The sequence below is a fragment of the Diabrotica undecimpunctata genome, chromosome 8 (genome assembly GCF_040954645.1).
Source record: "Diabrotica undecimpunctata isolate CICGRU chromosome 8, icDiaUnde3, whole genome shotgun sequence".
In the NCBI taxonomy this organism is placed as follows: Eukaryota; Metazoa; Arthropoda; class Insecta; order Coleoptera; family Chrysomelidae; genus Diabrotica; species Diabrotica undecimpunctata.
Window position 1 is genome coordinate 6,393,597 of NC_092810.1, and position 17,419 is coordinate 6,411,015.

At 32.0% G+C, this 17,419-nt stretch overlaps 2 protein-coding genes across 3 annotated transcripts; one reads left to right on the forward strand and one right to left on the reverse strand.

Annotated features, from left to right (window-relative positions):
- Positions 1-2,340: 2,340 nt before the first annotated feature.
- Positions 2,341-11,432, reverse strand: Dbp73D (putative ATP-dependent RNA helicase Dbp73D). Its single transcript, XM_072542378.1, has 7 exons — positions 11,289-11,432; positions 10,870-11,230; positions 10,075-10,534; positions 6,704-6,898; positions 4,044-4,518; positions 2,709-2,928; positions 2,341-2,541 (listed from the first exon to the last, which is right to left on the reverse strand). The coding sequence occupies exons 1-7, from the start codon at positions 11,309-11,311 to the stop codon at positions 2,359-2,361; spliced, it is 1,917 nt and encodes a 638-aa protein (XP_072398479.1). The 5' UTR covers positions 11,312-11,432; the 3' UTR covers positions 2,341-2,358.
- A 252-nt stretch (positions 11,433-11,684) lies between these two features.
- nito (RNA-binding protein spenito) lies at positions 11,685-15,731 on the forward strand. 2 transcript variants are annotated; one of them, XM_072542377.1, is made up of 3 exons: positions 11,685-11,831; positions 11,915-14,109; positions 15,301-15,731. In XM_072542377.1, exons 2-3 carry the CDS (start codon positions 11,968-11,970, stop codon positions 15,319-15,321), a joined length of 2,163 nt encoding a protein of 720 aa, XP_072398478.1. In that variant the 5' UTR covers positions 11,685-11,831; positions 11,915-11,967; the 3' UTR covers positions 15,322-15,731. The 2 variants fall into 2 exon arrangements, with proteins under 2 accessions (XP_072398478.1, XP_072398477.1); XM_072542376.1 differs by having other exon boundaries at positions 11,915-15,731.
- The last annotated feature ends 1,688 nt before the right edge of the window (positions 15,732-17,419 follow it).

Sequence of the window (17,419 nt, forward strand, 5' to 3'; positions counted from 1 at the left end):
ATACAATTCCTCCGGGTCAGGATCATTGGCGACATCGTTTTTCGTTTTCAGGTTTTGATAAAATGCATGGAATGAAGGATCTATTAAAGACAATAAGTATTTTTTCTTTTCCGTGGCTATCGGCACTGATTCGTTGTTAATGTTAGGTAAACTAAATAATCCAGTTGAACGTTTTCTACGAGCAAAATTTATTGTTTTGAAACAAATCTTTTTGTCTTAATGAGCATTTAAATGATATTTGGCCGCCACTTTCAGCATATTGAAGCCATTGGACAGGTTTCCACATAAACTGTTCGCCATCAATATCAATTTTTTTAATAATGTAAGGGCCATGTTTCGTCACAAGTGAATTGAAATCAAAGAAATTATCTTTCAACATCATCACAATTTGAAAGGGATTTTTCTGTTAAGCAATTCTGATTAACTGTGCCCAGTCGTTAAGATGATTTATTTTTAAATTGGTTTTTTTCTTGGCCCTTTCAATAACGGAGTGGTCAGTATCACACTCCATATGTGTATGACCACTAACCAAAAATTTCTGGTTGATCTTCAGGTTTGATTTTTGGTTATTCTGACCGCCACACTCATCAGAATAAAATGTTACTTCCGTTTTTTCAGAGGATAAGTGTGTTAAAAAATGATTAAGGCATGAGGCGATTTCATTGGCTCCCCTGCCAGACATAGTTTCATCCCACAAGTAGCAAGTTGCTTTGTCTGTTACCATGTCATGCAGCGTGAGGTTAATGAGAGAGCACAGCTGCCTCTTGTAGAAAGAAACTGAGGTTGTAAGGAAAGGGGTAGGCAGGCACTGTTGCAAGTCAAATGCATAAACTCTTTTCGATTGATTTTCTTTAGCAATTGCCTTGTCTCGACTTTTCTGCTCATAAGCAAATTGAGCCATGATATAATGTTCCTCTCTTTCTGCTATTAATTGGGTTTTAGTTTCTCCTGATGACGTGTGTCCTGCTTTGGTTTTTTTAAAAGCTAAACCTAACTTGCGAAAAATTTTAGTGGAAATAGTTAGACAAACAGGAGATGCTCGTCCTTCCTCATACAAATCAAACATTTTCGAAATAGTCAAATTGGACGGTTGAGTTTACCGAAAGTTCAAGCTGATTATAGCCGCAAATGTCAAACATGGAACAGGTAGATGCTGTATGCTTCAAATATAAAAAGATAAAGCTTTAGAAAAGTACATTTTGTATATATTATGTTATGAATTCTGCAATTTTTGATTTATATAAAACAACAATGAGTAAATATTTGTTTCTTTGTAGATTAATTAAATCAGCAGTTGCCAGATTACAACAGATGTTTGCAATTAATCTCGAAAGAGACAAATATTTACTCGTTATTGCTTCATATAAATTAAAAATTGCAGAATTCATAAAATAGTATAATCAAAATGTACTTTTAAAAAGCTTTATCTCTTTATATTTGAAGCATACAACGGTATGCATTATAAAAACATGCCAACACTGCCAAACCGAAATATTTTTGACACATGCGGCTATATTCAACTTGTAGTAGTGTTCAACCAGTAGAATATCATGGTACAATGAATGTGTATTCATTGTACCATGGTAGAATATAGTAGTAGAGATAAATGAAGAGACAAATGAACGTAGAGATGACGGTGGCGTCGAATGAAGGTAGAGATGAACGATGGCGTTGCATGAAGGTAGAGGTGAACCATCGGCAAACAGAGGTACCTTCGAATTGGAACACGCCTGTTTGACAAAAGGGAAAATAGTTAATATAGGACTCACTGTGTAAAGATATTTTATATAGATAAGGGTGAATTGAAAATACACTTACCGCCGTGTGATGGAGAATAAACCGCTTGCCACAGTAACCAACTCGAAAATAAATTCGAATTCTGATCTTAGGCAAGTTAAAGATAAAAAGGAGTGGGAGTATTGGCTAAAGAGTGCCAGGCAAAATTGATATTTAAATAGCAAGGCTAGTGGGGTCATTTTTGTAATCTAACCACTATCTCCTGAGAGGAATTATACTTTCACCGAAAACCAACTATTCTGCTTTTCTGAGAAGGTAGACCGGAGATTTCACAATAAGCACTGACTCCTTTGTTACTAGGAAAGATTTCTATTAAGCAAAGGATAGATAAAAAGATCAGGGAACATTTGACGAAATATTTCATTGCTAAAAAAGTGTAACGAATCGCTCGTTGCTGTTGGGTTATTTTTAAGGCTTTTAACAAAATATATAGATATAGGCGGCGTGAAATTAATTTTGTAAGGGGAATAATTTAAAGAAATTTTAAACATGCTTCATGGTGATGGGCAAAATCTCTAGTAAGTAATATAAAAAACAAAAAAATAATTGAATAATATGTCTTTATTTACTGATATTACTAGTAACTGAGTTATTCCTTTTTCGCTTAATTTTCTTCGTTCGTTTAGCACTCAATGTCTTTTCTAAATCTAGTTTTTCTTCATTTTCTACGACGTTTTTCAATTCTTGTAAAGAATCTTTGTACTTTTCACCGAGAGGTTCCAAATTATCTTCAGGAATAACAAGCTGCAAAAGTAAGCGAAATAAGTAAAAAAATATATATAAAATGGAGTGAGTATTACCAATCTACAGTACAATTAAATTTTATGGGTAAAAACTAACTAGTAGATTATGTTAGAAAGATTTCGTTTTCAATTTTGATGTAATCAAACGAAATACTACAACTAACTTACCTCTTGAATGTTCGTATGATTTGCTTGATTCAACATGGACTTAAACTTTGATACTTGTGGTTTATTTAATAAGGCAACAGCCAAACCAGGTTCCCCTGCTCTAGCAGTTCTACCAGCACGATGAATGTATGTCTTGAGGTATTTGGGGGCAGAATAAGAAATAACACATTGTATGTGAGGAAGGTCTATACCTCTAGCCAGGGCATCTGTACATACTAATCTAAAAATGATAAACACTTTGAAACACTAGGTAGTCCATTTTCATAATGCTAAAGATTTTATCTAATAAGATATAAATATCCTATTTACAGATCAGTAATATAAAACTTATAATGACGATTCAACAATTTATATTTCCGAGATTTATTCATGAATATAGTTTATAATAAACGTTAGTCAACAAAAATAATCCAGTAAACGATAAAAAATGGCCGATATGGAACTTTTATTATTAAATGTGTAAATCTAAACAAAATCAGCAAATTTGTCCAATGTTTATAAGAAATTTCATTTATTGAAAAGATATTGAAAATGAATCGGTGTAAACAAAAACATTCTAAGTCATTTTATGTTCTTAGTCATTAATTTAATTTTCTTCTTATGAGTTTTGTTTAATTACTATTTTATACCAGCATCAATTATTACTTCATAATTTTCAAATCAAAATATTCCGAAAACGGTACACAGTATCGACTTTTACCAAGAGTACCTTTTTCGTGTAAAATTGAATGATGTTTAAGTTTACTTGAAAATTTAATTAATAATTATACTCTTAAAGAAGTTATATTGACTAATACTTAGTACGATCCGTGTAACTAGCGCCCTCTATGAGAATCAGATATAAAAACAAATTCATGGGATGTATCAGCTTCCAAAACATATTCGTATAAAATTTCATTACAATGTTGCCAGTAGTTTCGGCAAAATCGTAAAAAATGCGTAAAATTTTTTTTTCTTCAACGCCCTGTATCTTGAAAACGGATGGCGTTACAAAAATTTTTTACTAAGCAAACCCCAATTATTTTTCAGTTTTTTACCTACCCTAGAGACGGGGTTACCTTTTTTTTGAAACACCCCGTATATACATTATTTTTGAAACACCCTGTATATACATTATTTTGTACTATAATATTTTAGGATGTAGTATTTACTACATCCTAAAATATTCATGGAAAATGTTTCTTTAATTTTAATCAAATTTTAAGGATTGAAAAAGAATTAAGTGATCTATAAATAGGACGCTGGCATATAATGGGTTAAACAAATGATTACATGTTGAACCAATTGGAATATATAATATATAAAAAAGTTTGATATTTGTACAATCATACTTACAAATCAATATCACCTGCTGCAAACTTTTCAATAAGTTTTGATCTGTTCTTTCCTTGTAGATTAGAAGATATTTCATCGACCTTTAATTCCTCTTTAAATAGAGATCTTAATAAAATTGCTAGCCTATGCGCACTTTCAACAGAATGTGTAAAGACGATAGTTTTCGTCAATTTTTCCAATTTGATTAGTTCGTACAAAAACAGCGGCTTCAATTCTGCACTTGTAACAACGTATTTTTCAGTTAATTCTCTCGGAGTTGTGTACTTTCCTATAAAGGTATCTACAACGGGAGTCGGGACAGCTTCTGCATTTTCAGATTCTACGATTGAAGTAAAGAGTTTAGGCTGAAATAGGGAAAGTTTCTGTAATTTTTCCGGATCTTGTGACAATGTGGCTGAGAATAGAAGTTTCTGGGGAGGACGTGCTTGTTCTAATGTAAAGAGATTGAGAACTTTTCTCGCTTGTCCATTGGTTGCTGAAAATACATGCAAATATTTAATATACAACACAAAGCCTTATCAAAAATTCAATATATAATTTATATAGTCGGTTCGCTATATTTACGCGGGTTTCGGATTAAGAAAATTATGCTAATGACTCATTGATAACCAGTTGCAGTAAACGACTTCCCAGAAAATTAGGTAAAAACTGCATTAATGGTCATATTTTAAAATACATTAAAATAACATTAGGGTAGGTATAAATTTGTTACAATATTGCAGTTGAATTGATTCTTTGCCAGTGTTGACATTGTATGTTTGGTGGAAATATTTAAAAATGCCTAGACGTGTGTTAGATGTAGATAGTCTAATTTGTAGTGTACATAAGTATTTTACGGATGAAAAAGAAAATCGGTAATGTCTGTTCAACAACGCGTATGTGATGCTCTAGGAATTAGTGAAACCAAACTAAGAGGAGTATTACAAAATCGCAATAATGAACGGCCGAAAGAAGATCACCGAAAAACTCGCCTATCATTGAAAACGAAAGATATTCCAGATGGAAAAAAATTTGAAATTCGTGATACCATTTATCGAATGCAAGCCAACAAGGAACATGTGACCTTAAATACAATTCTCTCGGAATTAAAAGATAGAAAATTTGACGAAATTGGCAGAACAAGTCTATGGCAAGTGATACATAATTTGGGTTTCAAATTTCAAAAGGAGGATAACAGAAAAGCCCTTTGTGAAAGAAGTTTTGTTGTGCATAAAAGAATTAACTTTCTAAGAAAATATTCTAAATTAAAAGAAGAAAGGACAAATTTTATATATTTAGACGAAACATGGATATTTTCTAGGGGTGCAACCAAGAGAATATGGCAAGATGATAACGTAAAGTCTATCAAACATACTGATGGAGAAGGGAAGCGACACATAATTTTACATGCAGGAGGGAAATCGGGTTTTATAGAAGGTGCTGATTTAATATTTTCATCTAAATCAAAATCAAGTGACTATCACGATAATATGAACACAGAAATGTTTGTAAAATGGTTACATGAAAAACTTCTCCCAGGTTTAAGTCAGCCCAGCGTAATTATTTTAGACAATGCACCTTACCATTCTGAAGTATTAAACAAAAGTCCAACGAATTCTTGGACTGTTAATAAAATTAAAGAATGGTTGACAAAGGAACATTACCATTTACACAACATATTTTAAAATCAGAATTATTACGCTTGGCAAATATCCACGCAAAACCAAAAACCTTTGTTGTGGATCAGATTATTGAAAGTTACGGTCATCAAGTTTTACGTCTGCCACTGTATCATTGCCAGTTTAATCCCATCGAATATATATGGGGAATAGCAAAACAATATTATGACAACCATATTGGGCCTAACGGTTACAGCGACGACGCAGTTCGGGAAACTTGGCGAAAGGCACTTTCAATTGTAACTCCAGAAGTGTGGTGCAACTGTATATTCAAGTGCGAGAAACTAATAGAAGATTGGTGGACTCGTGAAAATAAAATAAACGAAATAAGTCCAATCATAATAACAATTAATGGTGATGACAGCGATGATGATGACGATTATGATATTTTTGATGATAATGACTGATTTTCATTTTTGTTGGCAAGTTAAATTTTTTTATTTTTCATTAGAAATTCTCTCCATGGAACAAATATACATAGACCATATTTTCTGTGTGAAGTGTAATATAAAATTATTATTAGGTTTATATTAGCCACATTAGACTCCATTAATGAAGTAATTCTCCTTATTATACTGTCAATTATATAAAAGATTTTCCATTATTATTTAATTAAAAAAAGTTATGGATTATTTTTCATTTCATTTGACCAGTTGATATTTCCCCAAAGAGCAGGTAATTAAAACTGGGTACTTACAATAAAATCTTTAATCCGAAACCCGCGTAAATATAGCGAACCGACTATACTTATAATACTGTAATAGCTTATCCCGTATAATGTATCACAATTCTCAGAAAGATGACGCATACAGGAGAAGCTTCTCAAAGTTTCTTGAGCGAGATACGACGAAGCTGGCTTTGGTAACGAATATGCATGGTAAAGAATAGAGGTGGACTACTCTAGATGATTCGGGAATTAGTATTTCTGAATATAAGGAGCGCTGATATTAGTTTAAGTTCACTTTTAAGAGAATATAGTACTGTAAATAAATATATACTAACCTTCTTGATAAATATGTTTTTCCAAGTGATACAGCCAATCATTCTGAACATTTTCAAGCACTCTATCTGCCTCATCGATAACTAAAAACTCCAAATTTCGTAAACTGAATCCTTTAGTTACTTTTAAGTGATCTACAAGTCTTCCAGCTGTGCATACCAATATATCAATTTTACTGACTGCTCCGAAAGCTTTATCTGCAAAAAATCATGTTTAATAGCGAGACAGATTATAAACCTTGATATTATTATACACAAAAAGATAATATATTTGTGGAAAGAAGTATTAGACTCTATTTTAATGAACTTTAGGAATAGGGAATGATAACAATTGAAGTATGGTAATAGTACCTACTTTTCGATAGTGATATAAAATAGAGGGCGATTTAATGAATGTATCAAAATGAATCATTTTTATAATTTTTGACTATTATTAAAAACTATGACTCCAACAGGTCGCTACTTTTATACCAGTTTTCATTTGTACAGGGCGTTAAACTTCTTATGACTGCCATTGAAATTTAACCAATACATAACATTAAAAACATACCTTACCTTACCTTTAAGATTGAAATAACCTTAAAAAATGGCAGGCGAAGTTTTTGGTTACCCTTGTGACATTTGCAAAAATGTTTTATGCAAAAACTGCACTGGAATTAGCTCGACAGAGATAAGGTGTCTACTTCTGACCACCCCGAATTATGCCATATTATTGTGTAGTGACTACGTGCCAGGAATCAAAATGGCAGTTACACTAAACAACCGTGTAAAAGCATAAGTGAAATCAAAATTGCAAACTGTCAAAACATGGAGGAGTTTGAAAAATAGATTCGTGAGGTAACTGATGAAGTCAAGAGTTTGAAAACAAGTTTTACTACCTCATTTGAAGACATTAAGGAGGATCTTACCTTCATAAAAAATACCACCTCTACATCAAATACAAAAAACGACAATAATTACAGTTCCCCATTGGTGCACTGGTGGCAGTGTTTTGTATGAAGTGTCTGAGAAACAAAAGAGATCTTGCAACCTTATGATCTTTAATATGCCTCAAGATGGTGGGGAAGATGACACATCTAAAGCTAAGGAAATGCTGTCGGGCTTAGCTGGTTCTGATATCAAAATAGTCAGTTCGACTAGAATTGGTAAATGAAATAAAAATGCGTATCAATCACTGCAACTAATTCTAGAGTCACCGGAAATGGTTCCGTTAATATTAAGAAACAAGAGGGAGTTGGATAGAGGTTTAAAAGTATTCCTGGAAGCTGATTTAACTACTGAAAAACGAGCTGAGGTCAATGCACTGAAAAATGAGTTAAAAGAAAGACAGCGTAAGGGTGAATCCAATCTCATTTTGAAATATGTTAATTTTGTACCGAAGTTAATAAGAAAAAATTAAACATATCTACCAGGTTCAAAGCCCCCTCAGTCGAGACTTCAAAAGCGCTGGTGTATTTTCAGAATGCCAGAGGGTTACATACAAAACTTCAGCTACTGTTTCAAAATACTTCCTACTCAAAATATGATATTTTAGTTTTTAATGAAACATGGTTAACAGATGACATAAAGAGCGCCGAACTGCAAATGTTTGACTACAGCATATATATAGAAGAGATAGATCCTCTGAAACAAGTAAATTCAAAAGAGGTGAAGGAGTGCTTATAGCTGTCCGGAAAACCATAACCACTGTTTGTTTGTCAGTGACTCAAAATACCGAACATCTGTTTGTCAAGATTGAGATTGGCCACATCAACAAGTTTATCTTTGCAACTGCCCACTTTCCACCATGTAGTATCATTGAGAAGTATGTCAAATTTGCAGAAAATGTAGATAATCTAGCTGAAGAGTTACCAGAATATAAGTTATGTATCCTGGGAGATTTTAATCTTCCCAATTGTCAGTGGTCCATTGATGAATTTTCTTCTGTGGCTACTCCATTACCAGGAACCTCACCAAATGAAGTCGATTCCATTCAATTCCTCTCATTTTTTTTGTTCCTTTCATAATCTGTATCAAGTAAACACTGTTAAAAATGAAAACAATTCCTTATTAGATCTAGTCATGGTCCAAGATGAAGAGGTTGAGGTAACTAGAGCTGAGAGTGCCCTACTCCCAGAGGATAGGAATCATCCTCCACTCTCATATGGGTTTAAATGTGAATCTCAATATTTCAATGAGCCGGGATTGATTGGAGATGGCTTTTATAGAGACTTTCACTCAATGAGTGTACAGGAAGTAACAAACTATCTTTCACAATTTAACTGGGAAGATTTGTTTAAAGATAAAAGTCTTGATGATATGATCAACATGTTTTATTTACCTTGCAATTGATATTTTTGTTCCCCTGAAAAAGTATTCAGCAAAAAAGTTTCCTGTCTGGTTTTCTCCAGAGCTTAAAAAAATTTAATCAAAAAAAAAAAAGAAAATGCATAAAAAATATCTAAAATCACAATTACTTGCTGACTATAATGAGTTTTCTTTATTACGAGCTAACTGTAAACAACTAAAAGAACAATGCTATCTTAATTATGTTGCTCTAACTGAATCCTCTCTGAAAGATAATGTTAAAAATTTCTGGAAATTTGTTAACAGTAAAAAAAAACAGGAATAATATTCCTTCTGTTATGCACTATATTTCTGGCTCTTCTGGCATGGAGATTGTCAATTTATTTGCTGAATACTTTTCCAAAACTTATAGTGATAAAGATTTTGATTTGCAGGATGAAACCTTTTTAACAAGAGACATCAACCTATCACAATTTAGCATTTCTATTTCGTCTAAATAAGAAAAACTTTCCTTTTGGATAGCAACGAGGGGCCAAGTCCAGATGGTCTTCCACCTTCGTTTCTTAAACACTTTAGCTTTTTTACTTTCTAAACCTCTTTTTAATAAGATTGTTTACATTGTAATTTAATTGGGCGATTGCCGAAGTAAAGAGAATTTTAAATTTAAAATAAAATATAGCCTGTTTCATTTAGAAAAACATATCTTTGATGAATGTTACCAAAGACACTGTATATTTGAAACTAATTTTAAAATGTGAAGTTTACAGCTTCCTCGTATTTTTGTAAATAAATTTTTTTGCTTTCTCCTATATTAACAGATATAAGACTGTCATTAAAAGTTGATCACCCTATATAAAATATCGTACCAAAGCCAATTAGGGTAAAATTTCTCTTCATAGATCAAAATGCCAACATTTTAAGGATATGTGCTCTAATCAGTATGTTAAAGTTTAGATGCTGACTTGAAAAACTAATCATTTTGGAAATGTAGTAATGATAAACATTCTATATATACAGTTTATCAAATGCTATGTTTTACAGGGATCAGTCTACTTATAATATATATAATATATAATCCATATACTTACTCTCAATGATCAACTGCGATTGTTCTACAGCAAAAGAGTTAGTTCCACTTATTAAACACACATCTATATTTGTATCTTGGGAATAGGTTTTAAATGTTTTAAACACTTGAGTAGCCAAATCTTGTGTAGGTAAAATGACCAAAGCTCTTATTTTCTTCACAGTGTACTTTTTTAATGCTTGAACAATAGGTAAAACATATGCTAATGTTTTACCACTTCCAGTTGGTGCTGAAACACAAATATCTCTAGGAAATATCACATCAGAATGTCTAGAAGTTTCTAGTAACCATGGAATTACTTCTGCTTGAACAGGGAAGAAATATTGTATATTATTGGCTTTGAGTAATTTACGAATACCTTTGTCTAATTGTTTTAGATCAGAAACTTTGGTTTGTAGGTCTTGTAAGTTTACTGATATAACTGTTGGATTTGACAGCCATGATGGAAGAACTCTTTTTACCTAAAAAAGTGTAAAAACATGAGGAAATATTTTTATATGAATTTTTGTATAGGAAATCCAGCAATTGGCAGTCAGCTATCTGATCACAAAATTGTATTTAAAGTATTAGAAAATAACACTACATCTTAATATAATGACCACCTATTTAATCAAGCTAGTGTAATCAACTTTTCAAATTATCTGTTTAAAATTCGCAGAAACTCTAAAACCTAAAAAAAGTAGGTTAAAATAGTAGTATCATTTGTATGGATATATTTTTCTTCGTTTACCAAAAAAGATCAATAATTATTATAATGTTGTCGATTGTACTTTACTGAAAATTTTATATTACTTACTTTAACTTTATTTGCAACATTTTCTGCACCTAGAACAGTAAATCCTTCTAGTGATTCTGGTCCTAATTTGCGTTTTTTGTGTTTTGATTCATCAATATTATCACTGTTTTGTGTAATAACTAAATTTTCCACAGTTTTATCTAGAAATTCATCATTTATATTATCAGGAACATTTATAATAGAAGCCTTTATTTTTCTTTTGATTTCTCTTGATTGTAATGTTCGTTGTTTAGCTTGTTTAATTTGAGATATCTTTTCTTTCTGTTTTTGACGCAACTTTTTGTTTCTCTGAATCTTCTTAAGAACCTTTTCTAATTTATCCTGTTCATTTTGAATTTCTTCTTGCTGTCCATCATCGTGCCTTAAAAATACATTTTTTTCACTGTAATAATGTCCTAATAACTAATATTATAACTTACCTGTTAACCACAAACAATTCCATGTTCACTATATTTTTTTATTTTTAAAGTTTTGAATTTTGAAAAATAAAATATGTAAACTTAACCCTATAAAAACATGTTTCATCTCCTGATTGTCATTTAACTTGACAAGTGAGTGTTGACATTTCACAATTTATTATTCATAGTGATGATGTATTTCCGGTTAATTTACGGGTATAAAATTATATAACAGTTATTTATGCAATATACAGATAAACAGTATTAATCACATGTAATCTCTTGTTTGTAAATATGCCAAAATAGTAAAAATAGCTAGAAAACAACTGTCAATCTATGATATTATTTTTATTGTATGCTATAAAATTATTGTCTACTAAAAATTGCTTCATATTTCCGCTTCTGCGTATAAGATCGACCCTCCCATTTTAATTCGTTTCATTTGACCGGCAACAAAGAAAGGTGCCATTTTGTTTTTTGTTGGCGTTGAAAGGTGATGGAAGAGACAAATTTTACATAAAAGAAGTTAAACCTCTCTTTTACACAGTGTTGTGTAGTTTTAAAGTATGTTTTTTTATTTATTGTTTATCTTATTGTAGTTATTTTGGTGTAATATTATGAAAACAGTGTTTTACTTGTGTTTTTAGGAAAGGAGTGCCGTGTCATCCACTGTGTCAGTTAATTGGTGTGTGCAGTGCGTATGATCGCCTCTGGAAGAGACAAAATAACAGTTAGAATTCATAACATGAAAAGAAGTAGTGATAGGGACACTCCACCACGTAGCAAACGTTCTCGTTCTAGCATGGGAAGGTACGACGACAGCTCTGATGAAAGGATAACACCGGATAGAGTTCGTCGGCGGGGAAGCCGTGGACGCAGTCCTAGTCCACGGGCAAGATACGTTTCGCCCCATCGCGATGACTATATGCGCCCACCAGAGCGCTCGTATCCTTATAAAGTTTTATGTGTTAGTGCTTTGCATCCCAAAGCTAGCGATGAGGTTATCAAAGACACTTTATATAGAGAATATAAAAAATACGGTGATCTTAGTATTAGAGTCACTCATGATATGGATGAACGTGTAGCATATGTTTGTTTCCGAAATCCTGAAGATGCTCGTGATGCAAAACATGGAAAACCTCGTATAATAATATATGATAAAATAGCTTTAGTTGAAGCTGTCTATGAGGTTCCTCGATCAGCAGATATTTACAGAAGTCGACCACGTTCAATAAGCCCTGAGTATGACAGACATTACTATGCTAGATCTCCTGAAAGAATGCGACCTGTAGATAGGTATGATAGGGGATATGGGCCACCACCTGGTGTCCCAGTCCATCGCGAATATAGACGTGAAGCAATGCCTGCACCACACCACGATTACCTTGCCCGACCTCCTATGCACCATGGCCCTCCCCATATGGCTCCAGTCCATGGTTATGGACCTCCTAGACAACATATGCCTCGTCCTCCGTTTGAACAGAAGGAGAATAAAAAGGATAAATTTCCCAATTATTTACACCATATACAGCCTGAAGATGACCCTTTAGCCACACGCACACTTTTTGCTGGTAATTTGGAAATAAATATTACTGAAGAAGAACTAAGAAGGATCTTTAGTAGGTATGGAGTTGTGGAAGATATTGATATTAAAAGACCTCCACCAGGAACAGGTAATGCCTTTGCTTTTGTAAGATTTAACACTCTTGATATGGCTCATCGAGCCAAAGTTGAATTATCTGGTCAATATATTGGCAAATTTCAGTGCAAAATTGGATATGGAAAAGCTACTCCAACTACAAAAATATGGGTTGGTGGTTTAGGACCGTGGACATCTATAACACAATTAGAAAGAGAATTTGATAGATTCGGTGCAATTAAGAAAATTGATTATGTTAAAGGTGATAATCAGGCTCTTATTCTTTATGATAGCATTGATGCTGCCACAGCAGCTGTGAAGGAGATGAGAGGTTTTCCCCTGGGTGGACCAGAGAGAAGATTAAGAACAGATTTTGCTGATGTAACACCTGGAGTTACATACAGACCAAAACCTCCTTATGCTTCTACAGAAGATTATAGAGCTAGAGAAGTAGAATATGATTATGATTATGAAAGGGATCCATATAGAATGAGACCTTATCCTGAAAAAAGAGGGACCAGTAGAGATCCTTACAGGTACCCAGAAGGAAGAGAGGATGAGTGGGGTAGAAGCAGAGATCCTGAATTTGAAAGAAGACGTTCTGGATCAAGAGGATTTGATAGATCTAGGTCTAGATCACCAAGAAGATCTCCAGATTCAGATTCTGACAGTGGTTCTCGTAGAGCAGGTCTACTAGCATCTAGTCGTACTTTGCCGGAAGTAGCTAGAAAATGCACTACTATATGGCAAGGAGCTTTAATACTGAAAAATTCACTGTTTCCTGCAAAATTCCACTTATTTGATGGAGACACCGATATAGTAGATAGTCTAATGAAAGATGAAGATGGTAAACACCAATTACGAATCACCCAAAGACTGAGACTGGATCAACCGAAATTAGAAGATGTTCAAAAGAGAATATCCAGTGCTAGTTCACATGCAATTTTCTTGGGACTAGCAGGTTCCACTGCATCGGTGACTAATGATGATGCTACAGTTCAAACGAGACCTTTGAGAAATTTAGTATCATATCTAAAACAAAAAGAAGCTGCTGGAGTTATTTCCTTACTCAACAAAGAGACTGAAGCTACTGGGGTCCTTTATTCCTTCCCTCCCTGTCAGTTCTCCACAGAGTTATTAAAACGTACTTGTCCTAATTTATCGGATGAAGCGATAAAAGAAGATCATCTTATAATAGTTGTGGTACGTGGTGGCACTGCTTAGTATTTTTTATGAAACACACTAATTTTACCCTTTTGACACATGTAAGAAAGTATAGTCATTATATTTTTTAATAGGTAATGCTGATAGTTTTCAAATATTTTGCTATGATAATCATATATACAGTTTTTAAATAATATTCTTAAATATAAAATAGTAAATTTTACCAGCTGCAAGTTTTTTTGCTTATGTAATATATTGTATGTAATTAGAATGAATTATAAAGTATGTAATATTTTTAACTTCAATCAATTATTTTCATTCATTACTTTTATTTTTCTAATCAAAAATTGATTAACATGGTTTTGATGTCCATTGAGAAGTTTATCTGTGTAACAGATGTTTTATCTTTATAATCTATACATTTAATCTAATATGTACAAAACATTTGTACATATTAGAATTTGAATAGCCCTTTTAGGAGTTACAGTGTACAATTGCATAACGTTTTTTCCCTGCTACTTTGTTCCAATGAGACCAATGTGGTTATATAATTCTAAGAATATATTTTACACCAATTCTCACATTTACAGTTGATTTAGATGAGTTAGGTTGATTTGTTGAACAAAAGATATGCACTCAAATATGAAATTATAAACAAGGAAGCAGTTCTTTCATAAACAAGATTACCAATTTCACAGTAGATGCATATGATTACATTAAATTCTGTTTTATAGACTGACTTACCTATTAATGCAGACTATAATTTTTCACTACAAAATACCAGTTGTAAAAGCTTTCCTAAAATTGGAAATGATTTCTTTTTTAAATATAAATACATACATATTAATGCTGACTGCTTTGGACTTTTGGAACTAACACAATTGTCTTAAGGGAAAATTCATGTAGACACTATATGAGAAACATACCTGAGGAAGGTACCAGGGATGGGTTATTGAAAGTGGTTCTTAAACTTCTCACAAAAATTAATAGGTTCCATTTAAAAAAGTTTTTTTTTGAAAACTATTAGCATCTGCTTTACTTTTTTTATTTATACTTAGAATTATCATTTATTTTTTCTTACACTTAAGATATTTTTACTATACTTTTTAATTAAACAATACTAGGAATGTAGGACTAAATTTAATTTTCTCTACAGTAGCAGTTAGTTAAAAATTTCAAAGAGAAGAGTATACAAGGCAAACATTCATTCTAATATTCAGTTCATTTCAGGAGATTGGTGATCCACGATAAACAAAATATAGAATTAGAGCTGTGTTAAAAACGTAATGTATTTCCAATGTTCTAAGGATTACTGTAAAAATGTGAAGTGGAAGTAATAGCCTAAGTAATCAGTTCTTTCTCATATTTGACAATTTTCTTTGACTGTTAAGTGGAATAAAGATATACTTTATATTAATGTGAAAGAACTGCATTCATTTTTGAACAAAGTGTTTTTAAAGTAGTGATGTGTAGGTTATATATCAGTAAAAAAATGTAACTACATCTTAAAATGGCCATTTGTGATTTTGGTGTTTAGTTGACAGTGTTAATTTATAAATTTCAATTATTCCACTATGGCACGTTTGTATTTTACAACAAGTAAAATATTGTGATTCAATGTAATTCATACTGTGTTGTGAAATAGATAGTTCTTTCCAAAATCTGTGTTTTTGTTTGAGTGTGTGGAAAAAGAGAGGTTAAGTGGATAAAAGATTGTGAAAAATGTTCTCTTGGGGTTTTTACTGGGTGGGATGTAGTGGGATAAACAATAAAGTGAACATTTTTCAAATTCAAGATTTAACTTCGTGAATAAAGATCAAAATGTTGGTGAATAAGTGATAATGGTGAGTCTCATAAAGATAAAGTTAAGTTGAAGCAGTTGAAAGGTCTGTAATTTTTTATTCTGACTTATTTTGTTTTATTAGAGACATAAATATAATTTTGTCATATTTTTCTTCATCTAAAACAAAATGAAAAATGTATTACAATCTTGGAAACAAGTTGGGTGAAATGTAGTGGAATGATAATAGAGCAACTATTTTTATTAGTTTTATCAATCAAGTATTAGGAAATCATCGGCAACTTCAGAATTTTTATAGAATAGTATATGTAATTGGTATTTTTTCTCTTAGTGACCTAATTCAACTTTTACTACATCATCATCATTCTTTCTTTAGAACTAACTTCTTTGGAACAACATTGTCCTCGAACTTCTTTGGAACTCATTGATTTTATTACTCCTTCCAACACTTCTACTGGTTTATTGAAATTAGAATAGCTTATAAAAGCTGAATTATTTATTGCATTTAATTTAACTTATACATTTTAGACTTAACCTATTTGTTTGTTTTGTTTAGAAGTCTGTTCCAATAATTGAATGGTATAGGACATTGTCCTGTATAAACTTTCTGATCACTAATCAATTTCTTATATACTTGCTGTGTAAAATGTACAGAAATTTGAAGAATCAAAATAAACAAAGTTTTTCCTATACTTTTAAACATGAAATCTTTAAAATTGAATTGAGAATTTACACTTTGGAATGCACAACAAACAAAATTGTGTGGTCAGTAAGTCAATATTTGAAAAGTATTTATTAAAATCACCTAAAAAAAATTATCCATATCAAATATTCATCTTTTCCATACTTAACTTTAAGAGAGTGTTGACATTTACTGTAAGAAATAATCGGTGGAACATATCAAGGTATTCTTGTCAGTTTTGCATTGTTGATAACTATACAGTAGGTCTAATGTCTAATCTTCTAATTACTTGGTTCAGATCATATCAGTTTGAGGCATATTTTTGCATTGCCTCTCCAACAGAACTATTTCTTTTCATGCATGCATATAATTTGGTTTCCATTTATGCATATTGTGCCATTAACCCTTAAAGTGTAGATTAAAAATTGTTTAAATGCATAAACTACTATATTGTACCAAATAACTCATTGAACTACAGTGAACATAATCCACATGATATCTACAGAATGCTTCTATACATCTACATATTAAAGGAGTTAGGTCTTTTTTGCATCTTGATTCTGCATACATAATAATTCAAGTCCATAGTAGTGTGCCAACATTTCATTATGGTTTTTTTTTATGTTGAAAACTACACATTACATAGTATTTTATTTTTCTTTTTTTCTAGATCTTCTGGACAGCCAATCTATTACTATGATATCATCATGTGTCAAGATTTTTCATAGTTTCCAATGAGATTTCTGCAGAGTAAATTTCATTCTTGTGTCCATTATTAAATCATTAAAATCATTATTTCCACTTCTTCAGCTATATGTAGCGAATTTTTACTGCTGCTCACTGATTGTAGTATAAGTTTGATATTA

Excerpts from the sequence above, each read along its gene's own strand:
- nito (XM_072542376.1), top strand. The coding sequence starts at position 11,968 with ATGATCGCCTCTGGAAGAGACAAAATAACAGTTAGAATTCATAACATG.
- Dbp73D (XM_072542378.1), bottom strand. The coding sequence starts at position 11,311 with ATGGAATTGTTTGTGGTTAACAG. Across the intron at positions 11,231-11,288 it reads GAATTGTTTGTGGTTAACAG|GCACGATGATGGACAGCAAG; the intron begins GTAAGTTATAAT and ends TGTATTTTTAAG. Across the intron at positions 6,899-10,074 it reads ATCGCAGTTGATCATTGAGA|ATAAAGCTTTCGGAGCAGTC; the intron begins GTAAGTATATGG and ends GATTTTTTGCAG.